Raw genomic sequence first — 18,144 nt, forward strand, 5'->3', positions numbered from 1 at the left:
TTTTTTTGGACCTAATTAAACTTACATACATGGACGTAATAGTTTAGCATGGCCTTAATTATGAAATGTTGCCCATGAAGGAGTATAGCAACGAAGAAAATATAAATCATAACAACAATAATGACAATAAAAGTGATTGTTAAGGCCTTGAACTAGTTTCAAGCTCAAGATCTTAAAAAAAAAAAAAAAATTGGCCGATAAAACAAATAACACCAATGTTGTCAATACATCCTAGAAAAGCACCAAACTTTAACTTCATTTTGAAGCTAATACCTACTAATAGCGAGGCCAAACCTCAATGAGCTACAAAGCTGAATTTTCGTTGTTTATTATTGAAAATACAGTAAAGAAAAAAAATTTAAAAAGATTCGAAGCACATTTTTGTTTTCAAAAACGTCTAGATCGTAGATATAGGGCTTTTCAGTAAGAGGAAAATTATGAAATTTAAAGAAATTGAAGTTGAAACATGACCATTGTGCGGGATATATTTATATGCTTTTGGATAGAGGCACCTTAAAAACAATTAAAATCAAGATTTCAAGAACAATTTCAAAAACGTATAAAAAAATGCAAAAAATTTATTCAGGAGCGCTAGGGAAATCTTAGCGTTTTTTTTTTTAAATTTTTTCTTAGAATAAATCTTTAATTGACAAAAACAAACTAAGCGAAAATAACTATGTTGCTTAATTTGTGTGTTTTTTTTTTATAAATTGAAAATTTTTACTAAGCGAGCAGGTACAATTTTTAAACTTTAGAAAAAAAAAGCCCATTATTAGGCTTGTAATATATGGAAATGGTTTTCCTTTCTCAAAGAAAATCAGCTTTAAAATAAAACTAGTTGAATAAAAAACTTCAAAAAAATCAAAAGAAGAACAGAAAATTGCATCATCATTAATCGGCGCTTATCTGCCTGAGCGGATTTTTTTTTTTTTTTCAAAATTTCTTTCGATTACGCATTTTTGGTGCATTTAGTTATAAAAGTTAAATTTTAAAGATAATAAAAGTGATGTTGTTTTTATTTTTATTTTCGGCCTTTCAAAAGTTATATCAAGAAGTGTGGCCTAGAGCTCGGAAATTCTTCTTGAGATAATAAAAGTATTCAAAAAAAATTATGCTTAACAACTTGGATTCTTAGACTAAAAAATTTTATTTTTAAACTCGTTTTTAATGCGAATAAAAAATAAATACTTTGAATAAATTGTGAAATCTTGAAGTTAAAAAAAAAAAATAATAATAATAAACAAAATTAAATGTACGTATATTCCGAATTTGTCTAAGGTTTGTTGAAAAAGGCCGGGGCATACCTTCAAAAAAAATAAAAGTAATTTTATAAGTTTTTTTTAAGCGGGAGCTACCCTTATTGCTTTAAATGTATGAAAACCTTTATTTGAAGCAATTTTTAATTTATAATTTATTTAATAATTTGGGAAAATTTAAGCAACGTGACATAAGGACGGACAAGGCGACAGCTGTTTAAAGCAATAAGGGTAGTCCCGCTTAAAAAAAAAAACTCATGCAAATAGACAACATTGGTGTTAATTCGTTGTAGTTCTATAAATAGAACAAACGCAACAACACCAAGTTTCTCTGAAACCGCCTTACCAACGCATAACGTTACCATATGATGCCATACGAAGTATGGACCATGAATAAAGAAAATATGCAAAGAAGGCAATTGGGATAAGGTTTAAAATAACTAAGGCATGACGTGGTTCAACGCGTTTGTAACACTTCAACCATCGTAGGAGTGTGGGTTCAAATCCCACTCCCGGGAGAAAATAAACAGCTGTCGTCTTATCCGTCCTGGTGTCACGTTGTTTAAATTCTTCCCAAATTATTAAATAAAAAAAGTAATTTTAATTTAAATAAATTTCCTAACACAAATCTGCAAAATTTGCCGTACGCATTTGTTATAAGCAAGCTGAATATTAGGGCAAACAATTTTAATTTGCCTTTAACATTAAGAAACTTGGCATATGAGTAACAAAAAATATAAATAAACAAATCTGACGAATCCACAATGTAAACAAGCGTTTATTTTGGCACTCTTAAGCAAACGTGCATCTGCAAATAAATGAAAAAATATTAAAACAGCAACAAAAAATTACAAGTACACGTTTTGCATTACAATATCACAAAAGGGGCCGCATTTACTCACAGTCAAAGATAACAATTTTTAAGCGCGCTGCTGCTTTGTTTACAAATGATCAAATGTTAACAAAAAAAAAAAAACAAAGGCAATAATAACAATAACCACAACCGGCTACTGCTTCCGTTTTTAACTACACGCTCTAACGTGTACTTATTTGTGACGTCACGCTGTCTTTATGCACTAAAATTGGTAGAATATGATAAACGCGTTTGTGCGAGTTCGTTGCTTAAGTCTTTTATTGTTAGTTAATAAGTATTTTTACTTTGTTTTGTTTTTGACTTTGCTTTTATGCTGTTTTGCTTTGCTATTATTATTTTTATTTTTAGCTCATTTTATTTATTTACAATAATTTTTGTTATTGCTTTTAAACAGCAACACCAGCAACAGCTGATTCATAATGAGGCGCACTCTTGACTATGAACTCATACAATTTGCTATTTTGTTCTTGATTTATTTACTTTTTTAATTTAGCAACCTTTTTTCGATTTGCCTTTGTTGTTCGTCAATGTAGCAGCTGTAGGTAGCACATCTTCACATGACAAGAATTTAGTATGGATTTCAACTCGCATGGAATTGGTTGCAAAATAAGCGCGCGGCATCGGTGATTGGTGAAATGAAAAGGATAATGTGATATAAGAACTTTTAAATTCAAGGATACAAATTTGGCAAGCTCAAAAGAAATATTGTGAAAGTGTAAAGGAAAGTGCCAAATTGTATTATTTCTTAATAATAAAATTTATAGAAGAAATGAAACGTAATAAATATTTAAAAAGAAATTGTAGTAATTATTGTTTTTGAAAAACAGTAACAGAAAGTGCTTAAAGGATATTTTATATATATTTTTTAATAAAAACGGTTTGATTAAAAATAGAATGAAAAAAGATAAAATTTTATAAAATGATAAAAAATGTAAATTATTTGATTTGTCTACAAGCATAAAAAATGTAAAAATTTTTTGATAAAGAAAATAATAAACACATACATGTGCATGTGAAACATTTTTAAAGGACAAGATAAAATAAGTGTATAAATTCTTGAAGGCTATCAATAATAATCCAAATAAGATTTTTCACACATGCGAAAATGCTTCCTGCTACCTCGACGTTATGTGGAGTATTCTCGCTATTATTAGGTAAGCAATAGATTTTGTATAAAATTCATGAACATAACGGTTTCCAGAAGTTTCTCATTACTGGAAGGAAGGAAAAGCGTTGGTATTTTTTTCGGGGTGCTATTACAGATTTGTCAGAAATGATTGGGTCGTACTTCTATGGAATAAATTCTTTCTACATTGGATTATTCAGACGGAACTATTTTTTTATTATTTTTTATTTAAATTTTTGATTCAGAATTTTATGAAAAAAAAAAAACAATCAGGATCGAAGTGATGTATATTGTATTATTGCTTAAATATGGCAAAAAAATTTGTTAGTAAGACGACTGCCTTAGAAAAGTAGTCTTGGAAATCAGGTAGAACTAGGGCCGCTGTTCTTTAAAATAATAGATTCTAATATGAAAGTTAAAGATCTTAAGCTACTTATATTATTCTCATATGTAGAACCGGATCATAATCTAGTATAATCCAGTCATTTGTTTTATATGCAAATTTATCTTATGAGCGAAAATTCATGTGTATGGTGTTTGTTCAATGGGCGTCCAAAGTACTTAGCCGATATTAACGAAATTTTCATAGTAGGTTGTCGTAGTCTTCCGCTATTTTTCTGGTTTTAAAATATTCTGGAAAAGGAGGATTGGCGACGTCCCAGGCAATATAAATTTCATTTTGCCAATAATCCGGGTCTATGTATTTGGTTCAATCTATATGCACTAACCTGGGTCGATTTGTATGGACGAAAGTTAACCGATATCGCACCAAATAATTTTTTTTCAAAAATATTTTTTTTCAAAAAAATGTTGTAAAAACGTTGGCGATAAAAGGCTATTGAAAAAAATATTTTGTGGATATTGGGGAGTGTTTTGGTTGAAAAATTTACCCTTTCGCCATTTTCTTTCGCAGGCTCAAAAATTATTTTTGTGGGTATGCGTAGTGAAACTTTTTTTCCTGAGCCCAAATCCTATCGAAAAATCGATGGCGCGATATCGGTTAATAAATCGACCCAGTCTAATATGCACTCCATACCTTCTCTGTATGGAATTCGTATAGCATTTTGGAAAATTAGGCGATGTTACGACTCCTGTTCGAAATCTCCGCAATTATTAGAAGCAGGGATCCAATATTCTGTTGAGCTATGGGAGCACAATGGAGAGAGATAATGGAAGTGGGAGTGGAAATTAGTTTGGAAGTGGGAGGGAGAAATAGAATGAGAAAGACAAAGAGATAAGAAATAGCGGATAGGAATATGGAGAGAACCGGAAGAAAAAGTAGAAAAAGATTGGATAGATAGTTGTTGTTGTTGCTGTAAAAATAAAAACACTCCCAAAGATCTTTGCGATGTGTTACCGATGTTGATGGCCTTTTATCGAATATTGATCCGACACGTTGTGGTATCATGCACTATTAAGGTAAAAGCCCGACCACCTAAGGAACGATTTAGTATGACCATATTGAATCTTCTGAACCATCCCGCTCTCCACTCCCCAGTTTCAGCAGGAAATTAACGTTTTCCAGAGCCTCGTCTGCTTAATATGTGTATGATAAAATCATATTTAGGGCAACATTACCCTCAAGTAGGTCACGATTCAGTTGCGGAGCTATTAAACTATAAAATTTTGTGTTAGGCTTATTAGCTTCTTGATTGGGATAGAGAGTAATCCCGTTTTTGCGAAGTAAAATGAATGCTGTGAATATTTAAAAAAAAAATTTTGTGCACCTTAATTCAAAAAATTTACCTGTAAATTTGTGGACCATTGAAGCTTTCTCATAAAGTGTGCGCATTAAGTCTTAATTTTTTATTGTAGGTTTCAACAACTTTTCCTATAAAAAATTCAAGGTTTTTAAAGCGTTTTATAGCGAAAATCCGACAAAAGAAATTCTCAAAGCTTATCGAAATATATAAAACATTTATGAGTTGTACTTTGTTGGAAGAGAATTTACAAAACCATATTTTCAGAAATTAGCCCCTCTCAGATTCCTATGAAAGGCCAAAACATTTCGTAATTCGTTTTTAAAACTAACACTGTTCGTTACTTGCGATAAAGACTAAAACATTGCGTTTGTTAGATTCATGGCTTTCCATGGAAACAAACAACTATCGAACTGTGCTGCTTTTAAATGCGTATAGCCAAATGTCTTAGTCTGCCATGGAACCGACGAACTATTGTCATAGCCAACTAAGCAGAATAAAAAACAACTTGCTGTGTGAATACCCCTAAGGCTGCTACACATGTTTCTGCCAACTACAAATAATTAAACATTGTTTGCATATGTAATTAACTACCTTTCGCTAAACAACCACTAAATTGTTTGGTATTTTAATGTGCATACATAAGTACATACTATCCATAACAAAATATACTCAATACTCATTATTTAACGCATTGGACTTGAACTTATTTCTTCATATACAAAGTACTTCTTTTGAAGTTTTCAGTTTCATTGCCCCTAAGTTTTGGCATTCTGGTTAATTGAATATTTTCATGTTTTTACTGGTTAAGTTATTCTTCTAATGTTTGCTTTATTGAGTTTAACTTACGAATAAGTGCTTTAACAAAACGTTCTTTGTTATCTCACATATTTATTCTTATTATTTAACTTTATATTATAAAACTTATATACAAACATTTGAGCTCTTCTCTTTTATGTAATTTTTTTGATGGTTTTAGTAACACCTAAGAGTAAATTTGTTCAGGCATGTATACGCGCTATGAAATGTAATTTTTATACTTAGTTGAGCAGAGCTCACAGAGTATATCAACTTTGATTGGATAACGGTTGGTCGTACAGGTATAAAGGAATCGAGGTAGATATAGACTCCATATATCAAAATCATCAGTGTCGAAAAAAAATTTGATTGAGCCATGTCCGTCCGTCCGTCTGTCCGTTAACACGATAACTTGAGTAAATTTTGAGGTATCTTGATGAAATTTGTTATGTAGGGTTCTGAGCACTCATCTCAGATCTCTGTTTAAAATGAACGATATCGGACTATAACTATGCCTACGTTTTCGATATCGAAAATTTCGAAACACCGAAAAAGTGCGATAATTATTCACCAAAAATGGATAAAGAGATGAAACTTGGTAGGTGAGTTGAACTTATGACGTAGAATAGAAAATTAGCAAAATTTTTGACAATGGGCGTGGCACCGCCCACTTTTAAAAGAAGGCAATTAAAAAGTTTTGAAAGCTGTAATTTGGCAGTCGTTTGAAGATGTCATGATGAAATTTGGCAGGAACGTTACTACTATTACTATATATGTGCTAAATATAAATTAGCAATGTCGGATGACGAACACGCCCACTTTTCAAAAAAAATTTTTTTAAAAGTCAAATTTTAACAAAAAATTTAATATCTTTACAGTATATAAGTAAATTATATCAACATTCAACTCCAGTAATGATATGGTGCAATAAAATACAAAAATAAAAGAAAATTTCAAAATGGGCGTGGCTCCGCCCTATTCCATTTAATTTGTCTAGGATACTTTTAATGCCATATGTCGAACAAAAATTTATCAATCCTTGTGAAATTTGGTAGGGGCATAGATATTATGACGATAACTGTTTTCTGTGAAAAAGGGCGAACTCGGTTGAAGTCACGCCCAGTTTTTATACACAGTCGACCATCTGTGCTTCCTCTCCGCCTTTAACACGATAATTTGAGCAAAAATCGATATATCTTTACTAAACTCAGTTCACGTACTTATCTGAACTCACTTTGTATTGGTGTAAAAAATGGCCGAAATCCGACTATGACCACGCCCATTTTTTGATATCGAAACTTACGAAAAATGAAAAAAATTCCATAATTCTACACCAAATACGAAAAAAAGGATGAAACATGGTAATTGGATTGGTTTATTGACGCAAAATATAACTTTAGAAAAAACTTTGCTAAATGGGTGTGACACCTACCATATTAGGTAGAAGAAAATAAAAAAGTTCTGCAGGGCGAAATCAAAAGCCCTTGGAATCTTGGCAGGAATACTGTTCGTGGTATAACATATATAAATAAATTAGCGGTACTCGACAGATGATGTTCTGGGTCACCCTGGTCCACATTTTGGTCAATATCTCGAAAACGCCTTCACATATACAACTACCACCACTCCCTTTTAAAATACTCATTAACACCTTTCATTTGATACACATGTCATACAAACACATTCCAGGGTTACCTTAGGTTCATTTTCCTACCTGGTGATTTTCCCTTATTTTGCCTCCATAGCTCCTAGCTGAGTATGTAATGTACGGTTACACCCGAATTTAGCCTTCCTTACTTGTTTTAGTAAAATTTTACATTGTTACCACATAATTATTCAGTCTAGCAAATCATGAACCCGTCTAAACGAAACCATTATAATCTAATTACTACAAAGCTGTACTAATCTATAATTATGAATCCTTACCGTGACTGCGGTATGTCTGCAAGCGTTGAGTGAGGGTGACGTGGAATATAAAGGGGTAGCTGAATTTGTGATGTACTTGTAGCAAACATACGAAAAAATCTTTTTATATTTGTCAACTCGCAATTAATATCAGCAATTGGATTAAAGCATTTTTAAAGAAAATTATTTTATTATACATATATCTTATTAAATATTTTGGGAAAAATTGAAACAACGCAACATTAGGACGGACAAGACGAAAGCTATTTCTAGCTCAGCTAGCGAATTTCTTTAGGGCTTTTCTCCTTGAAATAGTATTCATGTCCGCTTTCCTGTGATGGTGGATCTGTTGACAAACAATCAAAGTCAAGACTTGCTATTGTACAACTTTTTTCTAATTGCCTCATGCTGCATAAATTAATTTTTTCGCATAGAACATACTTTTCAGACAACTTGTAGGCGAACACAACCTCGGTTAAACTGTAGGTAAACAAGGTCACACAACAAGCCATAAGAATCTATTTTCCGCTTTTTACCATCACGACCACACAGTTCTAAAAAGCCGTTCAAAAGGCGACGCCATTAAAATATGTAGGCCCAGGCGCATCTCTCTAGTTCATTACTCTTTTTTTGTCAATCTTAAGAAAGGACAAGTCGTAGTAGCGGAGAGAATTCAAACGATTCTGCTCCTTTATTAAACCGCTAACTACTAAAGGCCAATTATAAGCATGGCCCGTAAAAAGCATAGAACTAACACCGCGTTTATTGGCATGTAATCTCACACAAACAGCGGACGCAATAAAACCACACCAGCAAATCTATGGCCCCGGGCAGCTTTGTACCAACTCGTTGCGAACATTTTGTTTTATCTTATATCGCACTCAGTTCAGTAAACTGTCTCAACTCGCGTTCTCCGTTTCATTTTGTACTAACTCGTGAGTTACGTACGTTTCATCTCATCTCGAATGATGCGATGTAAACTATCTCAACTCAATCGCGTCTTTTCATAATGTCTCAACTCCCGGCGTAGCTTATATACTATATCAACTCTGATTCGTACAATTTCGAGAACGAGCTACTTTAATGTTTAAGGTAAAAAAAAAAATCCAAATCGAGTCCTTATAACATAAAAGTAATGAAAATAATGTAGAAACGTAATATCCTTCAACTTGACTATATATAATACAACTTAACTTATATTTTCAATTTAAACAAAAGAATTTTCAGTATTTTCAATCAATAGAAATACTTGTAGGGGAAAAGCAAACAAAAAATTTTACAAGCGAGTGAAATTCTAAGCACCTATAATTTAAGGTGCTTAGCTAAGCGGCGTTTATTCCTTTGAATTTCATGAAAAATTTCGTATTTTGACATGTTGTATTTTTTTGTCTTGACTGCATGAAGCTTCAGAATAAAACAACCTATTATTTGAAATTGATACATTGAACACTTTGCCCGAATTTCAAAATTTATTCAAAACTTTGATTTTGTAAAATTTATAAAACGAAAGACACATTTTTTTCAATAATATTTTCTTATCAACGTTTGGTTTATTTTTTTGAAAAAAAGGTGCTTTTTAGTTTCCTCCCTCAAATAATAACTACTTTCCAACGTCTATCCCAAACACCTGTTTACTGTTAAAACAAAAGAACAACAACGGAATAACTATTATGAAAGAAAAATAAAATTTATTTCAAAAATAACAAAACTTATAATTATTATGTTTCTGTTTTTTTCTAATAACGAAATATAATACGATTACTTAACCTTAATAAAATAATAAATAATAAAAAAGGCACTTCACTTAAACTCGTCTGAAGGTAGAAAAAAATTACTCATCATTATCGGAATTCTGTCCTGCATTTTTTTTGTCCATTGCATTAAGAGACTTATAGAACGCGTGTCGAATAGAAGGAATTGCCCCAGAATTGCACAATGTTAATAAATCTTTAAAATTTCAAATGATCAATCGACAGTGCAGTTTGATAGGCCCATTTGAGATTGTAGTTGAGAAAACTTAAAGGACGGCCTTTGCTTTTTTTGTTAATAAATAGTTCTTTGTATTCTGCGTCGAAGGCGTATCGAAAAGTGACTTTATTATGTCAATTGTAGATTTTTGAACTAGAGAAAATCTAGTTACTGTCGGACTACTTCTTTTTTGGCACTAAAGATCTAGTTCTGAACCAGAAATTTGTCTCACTAGTTACTGATTCCCCTACATGGCATGTATACGCGAGTTGAGATAAAATTGAAAGGAACATTTTTCTCAAACTAAGTTGAGCTATTCGGTTTAAACATATTTAAATATATAAATATTGTGACGAATATGAGTGACACTAAGTGATGCTCACATCCCTAGTCTGATGCTAAGTAAACAAATTCATAACAACAATAAAGCAGACAGTCACTTGTACATAAACGAATCAGTCATTATGTCTACACATATGTATACGCAGCTGAGAAGCAAGGCACAACCACATGCATATATCTGAGATACTCCTGAAAGTATGCAATGAGAGAAGCTATAAAATCGTGCAATTGTAGTTACATCTGAGAAATTTGAGAGCTGATGGCCAACTAGTAGATTCTGGAAATAGAAGCGCCTAGAAGAACGAACAACAAAATCAGAGAGTATAAAAGGCAGCAAATGTAGAGGCGCTGGAATTCAGTTTCATTTGAGCTATCCATCAGTTTGGTTATTAAGCAAGCTATTCGTTGCAAAGTATAAGTGTTATTGTGAAGTACTTTAATAAAGGCCATTTTTCCATTATTCAATATTAGAGTTATTTATTCAACAGTTTAGCGATACGAACGTTGGCAGAAAATTGCAAATAAGGGGAATTACAGTAAATTCGTTACAATATATTTTTGATTGCTTTGGGATTTTCTCAGATAAATCACAATGGAAATATGTATTTGAAAAATAAAAAAAAAATAAAAATGGCAAAAAAATGAGTTGAGATAGTATATAAGCAACGCCGGGAGTTGAGACATTACGAAAAGACGCGATTGATTTGATATAGTGTACATCGCAGCATTCGAGATGAGATGAAACCAACGTAACTCACGAGTTAGTACAAAATGAAACGGAGAATGGGAGTTGAGACAGTTTACTGAACTGAGCGAGAGATAAGATAAAAAAAAATGTTCGCAACGAACTCGGGGCTGCTCGGGGCCATCGAAATACTTAGTGCTCATGGCGCTTCTACTGTCAAAAGCTTTTGAGATGATCAACCAGATACTCAACTCGAAGAAATAGAGGAGCCATTTTTCCCCCTTGTCTAAAGAGACCGTGGACGATCTTTTGTCCCGCGTCGCTAATATTTATCCGGGATCTAAATTAAATCCACTGGAGAAATTTGAAGGTCCGCCAAAACTCCGAATACTATAAGATGTCTACTTATGGCATCTGAATAGCACCTGCCTACATAGCAAAGCAGTACGAAAAGAACCATGATGTTATTAACTCAGCTTCATCCTAAATTGACTTTGACTGGTAAAGCATTTAGATCTGCCAGATACCTGGCTGTATTCCCCATCATATCAATATACTTTATCGAATTTCAGCCTACGCCGGCTGCCGGTTTAAAAACGGAATTGTCTCGGAATTGATTTACAAACACTATCTGAGCACAACTTTTTCGGAGCAAAGAAAAAGCAGAAACCACCATCGAGGAGCTCTGATATTTCCTTACTCAGGAAGAAGAACAGAAAAATCTTCAAGAAAACAGCTAAAAATGCCCAAAGAGGTTTTGGAAAAACGTTTGAAACAGAATAAGTGTTTTCAAAAAACCCATACACAAAGAATGTAGATAAGATATAAATGGATCAGCTTATTAAGGCAATTTATTTTGAAAAACTGACAATAACATCGCCTTTATCGGTGCCTTATAAACATTTTCTCAAAAAGTGTAGTTACCGAACGAATAAAATACAAAACAAGACAAATTTACCATGTTCCTATATTTTGCTTCACCCTACTACAAACCTGTTTTTATATATTTGCATGACGACTCTAAGCTTATGTTATAAAACATTGCTTGGGAACCAAAGAACGCCCAAAACTAATTTTTGTGTGGGGTGTAAAAATTCTAGAATGATTTTTTTGTTACTTGAAACCTTGGTCCTGGGAGAAAAATGGCCATCAGTGAAGTAAATAGAAAGGAAAATTCATTCCCGTTTTCCAGAAGAAGTCCAACAGTTAGAGAAAAAAGAGTTGAACTCTTTCCGAACGATGTGAATCCCAAACACTGTCTCAAAAATTTAGCAATTGTTTTATTAACGAAAGGTCTATTATGGACGAGAAATTTTATGGTTTGTCCGCGTCCAAGAGTTTTACTTTGAAATATAGGCGATATGCTTATCCAAAATATTCAGCCAAAATTTTTTCCAAAGTCCCTCTTGCGATAGAAAACCAGCAAACTTAGCGAAACGAGAGCATTTTTTGAGGCCAAAGGAACTATAAACTTCGCAAGAACACGTAGGAGTTATTCAAAAAGGTACGAAACTTTTTCTAAGATAGTCCAATGTTTCTACTTTTTTCTGGCTAGGCCGTTTTGCTTGCTTTTACAGAAAAAACTGCATATTAAATGATATTACTCAAAGGAATATACGTTTTGAAGATTAAAAAGCAGATTGGCAACACTGTCATAGCGTTAGCCAATTAAAGACTACTTGACATTGTTCAGAAGTAACCAAGAACGCTTAAAATTTGTTCATGTTAATCCCTGCTCTTCTCACTCAAATCCTCTGAAAATATCATAAAGCCCTTAACAGAGCAGTTGCAAGAATTGTTCTCATTTTTCCCAACAAAGAAGGCTTACTACTTTATGACTTATTTCAAATTTTGTACGTCACAATTTATTCGAACGCTGTTTTTGTTAGTTAGTCTGTAGTGTACTTTTCGCGTATTGTAATTCTACTGGAATTTCTAAAATTATGATCGTGACGCCGAGTTCGTCTAAATTCTGTTATGTACATATATCTTATATAACAGACGGCATAAAACCACCAATTGATCTGTCCTCCACTATTCACTTACTCTTTAGGAGCCATGTTATGTATGACGCCGTCACACTTTGAGTAGCAGTACTCACGTACCACAAACTTCACAAATGCACTTTACTCACTGAAGTGAATATCATACGAAAATTGGTTCACACGACCAAAAATTACTTCTTGCGTTAGACAAAATTTGCCCCTAAAGTATATATATTACTAGCAGACCAGGCAGACGTTGTTCTGCCCTAAATTTGGCCTATCTGCATACATTTTAATACGCTTTTTTCGTCTAACTCTGCCCTACCCCTCTACACTTTTTCCTAATCTTTTTATTCACTCCGCCCTCCGTCTTTTTCGCTTCATCTCCATCTTCGTCTCATTCTATCTCTTTCTCAGTCTGCTTCTCTCTTTTCTCTTCTCTCAAGTTTTTCTCCTCCCTCTTCATCTCTTATTGCCAGTCCCAGAGGGTGGAATGTATTTTGTTCCACTCCCACTCCGAGTCGCAGTCTCAGTCCCAGTCCTAGTCCTAATCCCAGTCCCAGTCCGTCTCTGGTATACTTCCCAGAAAAAAACATCTTAAATATTAATATATGTAAATTTATATACGAAATTTCAGGCAAATCGAATAGGACGTATGTAAATGGGTATGTGGGTATTATTAATTATTGCCTTTATTTCGGCTTCGCATGCATATTTCTCAGTTTTGCCAGGTTGATGCGACTAAATCGAATATCACAATGAACTTTAGAGCTCTCAGCAACAGCTTTCATTTGATATCCATAACACACATACATTCTAGGGGTATCCGGGCCCATGTTTTGGCCTATATCTCGAGACCCTAGGCACTTAGCGGTGTAAAATTTACTCTGTACTAAAGCATACATCAACAGCTTCAATTTGATACCCATAATGTAAAAACATATTCTGGGTGTATCCAGGTCCACGTTTTATGCTATATCTCGAGACCCTAGCCTCCCAGTTGTATGAAAATTATCCTGTACAATAACACTCATCAACAGCTTTCATCTGATATTCATATTGTATAAACATATTCTAGGTGTATCCGGGTCCACGTTTTGATCTCAAGACCCTATGCTCGTAGCGAAAAAAGGTAGACTTTGGCCGATTCTCAGACCTACCCAATATGCTCACAAAATTTGATGAGAATCAGTTCAGCCATTTCGGAGGAGTTAAGCCTCTAACACCGTGACAGAAGAATTTTATATACCTATTGAATTTTTTCTAAAAAAAAAATCCTAACTCAAGAATGGCTAAACCGATTTGGGATTTCAAAATCAACTAACCATCATCTCTCCTTTCTGTATCTTTCCTAAAAATGTCATGGCAATCTTTCTATCCGTTCTCGAGTTATGGAGTGACAATCAAAATGTACACTTCTTTTTATATATATAAGTCATTTTTAATTAATTTCCAGGAGTTTCGACACTGTTAATATCTCAAATCAAACTGTCTAACTGTCTAAATATCGCAAATAAATTTCCTTTACAAAATATTCTTTTGCCCAGTTTATTCTGGTACTTATCTCCGTTTTTGCTTTATCGCATTTCCAGTTTTTGGTATCTTTTTCGCTACTCAATCAGTTGCATATGTTTTCGCCTTTCTTTCCTTTTTATACGAATTTAATTACTTAATATTTTAATACGTTGATTGAAGGCCATGATGCGAAAGAAGAACCGGCATCAAGACAACCCAAAACATGCATATATCACGGACGTGGATGACATCGCGAAAAAAGTTAATTAAGTGTAGTCATGAACTTGAATTCTACTGCAAGTTCAAATACCAAATTAGTTACGGTGCTTCGATCAGTGAAGTTTGCATATTTCTGTTTTCGTTTGCTAAAATAAGTATAGTGATTATTGAAGTTTGTTTTAAATAATACTAATAAAAAGAGCTGAATGAAATTTTGCATATATATACCAACATATTTACTAGCCGGTCTGTTAACTAAATTGAATAAAATATTTCGCTAAGTTTACTGCGGTAGAAATAATATTGAAGCATTTTGGTCTTAAATAATAAATATGAGAAGCTTTTAGAATTTACATATCGCACATAGTTAAAGAGGGAGCTAATTCAAAAATCTCAAATTTTGAAGTTAAGTGTACTACCGGTTTTCCCAATTCGATGCCTACTGATCTGTATACTTATTAAACATTAGCTCAACTACCCCTCCAGGGGTGGTTTGGTATAAATTGAAAATTATTTTGGAGAATATGGTCACAGTTTTGATTTACGTATGCGATATATCGTATCGCATGCTCGCATATACTACAAATATAAAGTGCAATATTTGAATCGCCCAAATTTTCTCTTATATCCTGGCGCTACTTACAGCTGCGACCAAATATCCCTGCATGAGATTTGTTAAACAAAGAGGAATATTGTACAAATAAGTAGAGCAAAAATATTTTTTCAACATCATGTTGTTTTTAGTTACGTACAACCTTTTGTCCTAAATTATTGTTGTTGCTTTTCTGTTCCATTTGTAATATAAGTATTAGACTACCCACAGAATATATGGGATTTGCTAGTATTTCAAATTTCGTCGCTCCACCGGCATTTTCTGAGAAAGTGGGTACAAAAAATAACGGTTGTAAAAGAAATTGAACATTTGTAGTGAAAAAATTTCATGAACTAGAGGCTAGAAATGCACTGAAAAATGAGGTATAGCCTTTATGGCGAATATCTCCTTGGCAAGTGTTTAAGGAGCAAATATCGATGTAAAGACTTTTATATAAAATACAATTAGGGATAAATCCTCGATATACATTTTTCACCTACCAATGTTCTTAGAAGGATTTTGACAGGGCGAAGTTGATTAAACATTTTTTTTTACGGCCAGTAAAAATAAGTGTAAAATAAAAATAACATTAGTTTTGGCTCATTTCGTGGCTCATTTAACCCGGTTTAATTTTTATTTATTTACTTAAGCCAATTAAAAAGGAACCTTATAGGCTAATTATAAAAGTGTAAAGTAGTTAACAATGTTAATATAAATTACCTTACTTATAAATATTATTTAAAATACTCAGAAAGCAATATTTCGAACAAGAAAAATTTATCTCACAAAATTCAGAAATTCTATTGAACTCAATTAAGGCTCTAGTAATTGGAGGATTCCGCGCATAAAGAGCCCTAAAAACACCAATATGAAAAAACTTAGAAGCACGAAGAGCTCTAGCCGGATTATTAATGAAAATTCCCTCAAGGAGTACAGGGCAATCAACACCCCCACGTAACAAATCGAAAACGAACGACAGCGATCAAATTGTACTCCTGTCCTGCAATGCTTTTAAGTTAATTAATAAGCAACGAGCTTTATAAGTCGGGATAGGATCCGAGAAGCACAGACTGCGTAATGCAAAGTGTACGAATACTTTTTGGATTCGTTCAATTTTTGCAACATGGCAGGAATAATACGGAGACCAGATGAAACCAGCGTACTCAAGTTTGGCACGCACAACCGCGGTATATAAAGCTTTAGCGTATACGGGTCACTGAAATCCGAGATATGACGCCTGATAAAAGCTAGCATGGCATACGACTTAGAAATGCACACATTAATATGGCTTGAAAACGAAAACTTCGAGTCAAATATTACTCTCAAGTTCTTTAATTTTACTAACCCGCAACAGGGACGACTTTGCTATTTGATACATGGTATCAATCATATTGACACGCTTCGAATAAGTTATTTGAAAGCACTTTTTTAGGTTAAGTGATAACCGATCATTATTACACCAGTTACTTAGTTTATCCAAAGCTTCTTGAAACAATACCACATAATTAAGGCTATGAATAGGCAAGTATATCTTAAGGTCATCTGCATACAGCAAGAATCTTACTTTAGAACATCATTAATAGACAAGACGAAAAACAGTGGACCCAGGATACTACCTTGTGGAATAGCGGAGCAAGCAACGAATGGATGAGACCTAACACCATCGACTACAACCATGCAACGACGATTAAATAAGTAGGATTCAATCCAACTCAAAAATACTGAATGAAAGCCCAAACAGGCTAACTTTTTAATCAAAATAACATGGCAGACCCGATCGAATGCCTTGGAAAAGTCAGTATACACAGCGTCAACCTGATATCCTGCCCGAAAAGCTGCGAGGCAGTCATCAAAGAAAATAGTCAAATTAGACACAGTTGAGCGTCCTGGAAAAAATCCATGCTCGTCTGGACACACAAAATTCTTAACACAGAAACGTAATTTATCTTGGATGATAAATTCAAAGAGCTTTGCCATAATGGAAAGTTTTGAAATGGGCCTATAATTAGTAATATCATTTTTATGGCCGCTATTGAAAATAGGTGTAATGAATGCTAATTTCCACGCAGCAATAACAGTACCCGTAGATAACGAATTATTAAAAATTAACAGGAGTGGATATACTAGGGAATCACATTGATTAAACAAAATTGCAGACAAACCATCGATATTGGTACTCGTCGACGTCTTAAGCCGAATAAGCCCATTAAGAACATCTTCCTTAGACAGTACTAGATTACCGAAGTCAATAGAAGCCGGAATATTAAAAGTAATATTATCATGATTGTCAGAATCAGAAGTGAAATTGTTCACAAAGTATTCAACAAAAAGATTTGTAGCATCCTCCGAAGTATCGACAGCTTTTTCAGCAAGAAAAAGAGAGGACGGAATATTCGAAACTGATTTCCTCGAGTTGCCAAAGTTTCAAAATGATTTTGGGTTTGATTTAAGGTTTTTTTCAAAATTTAAAATATAATTTCTGTGTAAAAATTTATCCAGACACGCGAATTTCTTATCATACTCTTTATACAAGTCGAAGTTCTCTTTGGAAGCCAAGGATATAATATTTCTACAAATTTGTAGAACATTAGACTTAAATATCTCAAACCTTTTAGTGGTATCAAGACGGTAAAACAAATTATTCCCATTTTTTTCCAGCAAAAGATTGTTTAAATTCGAAAAATCGCATCTCTTAAAATTAAAAGAAAAATTAGAGCTGAAGGTACTAGCTACGACAAATTTATAAAATTCCAGATCAAGAATTAATGGAACATGATGCAAATCGGATTTTTTAAAAGGAGAAATACATTAAAAAATTAAAAAATTTAGATTATTAGATAAAAATATAAAATCCACAGTATGGCCTAGTCTATTTGAAAACCGATTAATTTGTTTAATATTGCGACGAATATTACCATCTCTAAGGTCATTAAATAAAGCCACAACAACAGAAACATTAAGCAAGCTACTTAAGCACATTAATCATCATTTACCACATACATACAAGGCAACGAAGAGATAACTCACATACAGATGTAGTCATCGGTGGAAGTAGTACTCTCATATACACGCGCATATGGCTATGCGAGAGACTATAAACATGTATCTGTAGTTTATAGCTAGAAGCGTATAGCTGGTAACCAAGTAGAAAATTCTAGCAGAAGAAACGTGTAGACATT

At 33.3% G+C, this 18,144-nt stretch overlaps 2 protein-coding genes across 11 annotated transcripts in view; one reads left to right on the forward strand and one right to left on the reverse strand.

The window, feature by feature from the left end:
* Positions 1–18,144, reverse strand: part of LOC137243197 (micronuclear linker histone polyprotein) — a 553,070-nt gene that overhangs the window by 23,295 nt on the left and 511,631 nt on the right. The window lies entirely within an intron of this gene.
* The window catches only part of LOC137243199 (pancreatic lipase-related protein 2), a 28,756-nt gene that overhangs the window by 2,196 nt on the left and 8,416 nt on the right, over positions 1–18,144 (forward strand). For 2 of the 3 annotated variants that reach the window (XM_067770592.1, XM_067770591.1), the window contains exon 2: positions 2,664–3,284. The exons of the other annotated variant lie outside the window; for it this stretch is intronic. In XM_067770592.1, the coding sequence (XP_067626693.1) occupies positions 3,236–3,284 (49 nt within the window). In that variant the 5' untranslated portion in view covers positions 2,664–3,235. The remainder of the gene's footprint in view (positions 1–2,663; positions 3,285–18,144) is intronic. 3 annotated transcript variants of the gene reach the window in all.

Source organism: Eurosta solidaginis, chromosome 3, assembly GCF_040869045.1.
Source record: "Eurosta solidaginis isolate ZX-2024a chromosome 3, ASM4086904v1, whole genome shotgun sequence".
Classification (NCBI taxonomy): Eukaryota; Metazoa; Arthropoda; class Insecta; order Diptera; family Tephritidae; genus Eurosta; species Eurosta solidaginis.